Source organism: Octopus bimaculoides, chromosome 19 (assembly GCF_001194135.2).
Source record: "Octopus bimaculoides isolate UCB-OBI-ISO-001 chromosome 19, ASM119413v2, whole genome shotgun sequence".
Classification (NCBI taxonomy): Eukaryota; Metazoa; Mollusca; class Cephalopoda; order Octopoda; family Octopodidae; genus Octopus; species Octopus bimaculoides.
The window spans coordinates 2,686,294-2,689,185 of record NC_068999.1 but is presented as its reverse complement, the minus strand read 5'-3'; the positions used below and the strand labels follow the sequence as shown (position 1 = coordinate 2,689,185).

General features: G+C 37.2%; 1 protein-coding gene across 2 annotated transcripts in view; it reads right to left on the bottom strand.

The window, feature by feature from the left end:
* Positions 1-22: 22 nt before the first annotated feature.
* Positions 23-2,892, bottom strand: part of LOC106882692 (aristaless-related homeobox protein) — a 61,018-nt gene continuing 58,148 nt past the window's right edge. For both annotated transcript variants that reach the window (XM_052974773.1, XM_052974774.1), the window contains exon 4: positions 23-1,433. In XM_052974773.1, the coding sequence (XP_052830733.1) occupies positions 777-1,433 (657 nt within the window). In that variant the 3' untranslated portion in view covers positions 23-776. The remainder of the gene's footprint in view (positions 1,434-2,892) is intronic.

Here is a 2,892-nt window from a genome sequence, read left to right as displayed (position 1 = left end):
ATATATATATATATATATATATAAATATGTACACACACACATATGCATGCACATCTTGTCTCAGACATACACATAAAAACATACACACATATCACATGAACACATGCACAGAATTACATACATCCATACATGGACATCAGTGAAAAGAGATCGGAAATACTGTGGAAAGAGAATGAAGATTTTGATCAAATTGGTCGATGAAATAATTAAAAGACTCTATTGTACATGTAACAGGACCCTTGGTCGTGTTATGCAATTAAAACTAGTTTTGTTTTGTGTTTTTGTTTCCTTTTTGTTTTCGCTTTTTTTGTTGTTTTTTTGCAGTACAAATTAAAATTATTTCTGGCAATACAATATTAAAAGGATCTGAAGCAAAAATGTCCTTCCAGAATTGTTCTTGTTAATATTGCATTTTCCTACACTTAGTTGTACAATTTTATTGTTGGAAGTGAAAAAAACAAACGGCTGCTTTTTTGACTTTAGATTCTCATAGTTTCATGTTTTTTTTTTTTCGTTCAGTTTTATTTCTTGGATTTCTCGAATCTTTTGAATTAAATGCGAAATTTGGCAGGTAGAAAAATGTTAATGTAAATAATAAAAAAAAAAGAAACTCCCTTATCTTTCCATTTAGTTTATGAACAAATATTAGTTAATAATGGAATTAATGCAATTATTTTCTCTAAATTTCACAGAATTTCGTTGTTATAAATTTAGTTGTAAATTTTACAATATTTTGTTTTCTTTATTTTTTATTTTTTCCCCCAAATATTCGCCCCTTAATAAACAATACTGTTACATTTGCCATTAAGCCCGAGCCTAATTTCGTGTTCTCTGGCTCTCATTCGAAGAGCAGCTATACTTGACGAACGCCTGTCAGCATCAGCGAAACTTCCCGAAGTGACCGTCAGCCCTGCTGTGGTCGGCGGAGACTGCGACGCCGACGTCGACTCTCCAGAACTAACATTGTTGCTGGCAGGCGACCCGTTACTGTTACTGTTGCCGTCGCGGGTCTTCGCTGCCGTTGACGTCATACTTGCCAAGAGATGCTGGAAAGAGCCAGGGGGAGGTAAATGTGTGCTGAACGAAGGAAAAGATCTTATCTGAGACGATGACGTGGACGATAGTCCCGCTGCTGCTGCTAGCGCCATAGGACTGTAAAAGCCAGCTGCGGCGGCAGCAGCAGCAGCAGCAGCAGCAGCTGCTGCCGTTGGGGGTGAGAACTGTGGGTTAGCACCCTGGGCCGAGGCCAGGGTGTATCGACCAAGAATATGATTTTCGTAGGATTTCATCAAGAGATCCGCATAACTTTGATGGCTGGACAACACTCCAACACGTCCAACGTTCAGGTTATTGGAATAGGGGCCATAAAGATGGGATTGCGGACCGACCTTTTCTTTCTTGCGCCATTTTGCTCTGCGATTCTGGAACCAAACCTGAACAAAGAAAAAGAACAAGAAATATATATTAGTATATAAAAATACACGATGAACTATCTAACACTGTTCTGTATAGAACCATAGACTTCGTTGCAATGGCTGAGAAATCGCCTGCATTACACATATATACACCATTTTAATGTATGTAGAATATATTTGGTTGATGCACGGCGGAATAAAAGTATCACCCTGGGTAGAAACCTTTCTCTCTGTGGATTCGAACCAAAAGAGATGATGCTGGAGAAATATGTTCTGTTTTATACAAATATGACTGGCATAAACATAGAACTTCACGTTTTGATTCTGTGTGTGTGTGTGTGTGTGTGTGATTATTAAGTTTTATTTCAATATTTCTTGCCAATAGAGAAAGAATCGGTTTCTAACCCAGATCCAAGGCTCTTTCATTGGAATTTCAACATCAACAGGGTGTTTTTGTATATATGTATGTATGTATATATATATATGTGAGTGCGTGCATCAACTCAACTTTAATTCCATCTCGATCCTCAACATATTCATAAAATCAAATTCTATTCTTTTAGCAGAAAGTTTTCTGCAGCAATCCAATACAAAAGATGTTTTCTGAGCTATTAACAGTTCACAAGTTTCTTCACTTGTTTCATCAATCAATCAGAAGTTTATTAAGTAGTGTTGGCAACATTAATGAAAATAGTTTATTTTATTATTTACAATCTGATGTAACGGTCATGAATGTATCATCCGAACGATAAATTGTTATTCGTGGGATTCGAACCCGTGACTCACACGAACGTAATTGAACGGTCATGTGTAATTTAGGTAAATAATAATTTGCATAAAATAAAAAGCTACATTGAAAAGAAAGCTTGAAGCAGCCTGCCACCCCTTTCTTCGCATGGTATGAACTTCGTTAAAAATAAAACAATTTTTTAAAACAAGTTTGCTTTTCGCAGTGTGAAATTGTTGCGAAGGCTGTTGGCAATAGACTTCCGACACTGCTCACGACCATTACTGACAATTGCAGCCCATCAAAAGTTTATTATTTTCACAAAATGGATTACTTTACCCTTTGGAATCTCTCACAGACTACCATTTTACAATAACCAGTCTCTGAGTTACGAAATTACCACGGAATTGATATTACTGTCTCAATACTGGATTCTATTCAGGAAAATACCCATTTATACCATTCCTCTTCATTCTTTTGCTCTGCGGCTACGCCACGCCATAGTCGGATTTCGTAGCCAGCCAACGATTCTGCTCAGAACCTGGGATGTATCTTGTTACTTGTACGATTCAGTAAACCCAGCTCAGACTGTTTGGCTATGTTGCTCGATTTTCCGAGTTCGGCCCTGCTTATTGTGCCCTAACCTGACCTGCTCGCCTCCAAATCGATTGTCGTAAGGTAACTTTTCTGTTATATTTTAGTTCAGTTTTTAACCCTTTTATTTGTTTCAGTAACATATTTATCCTAATT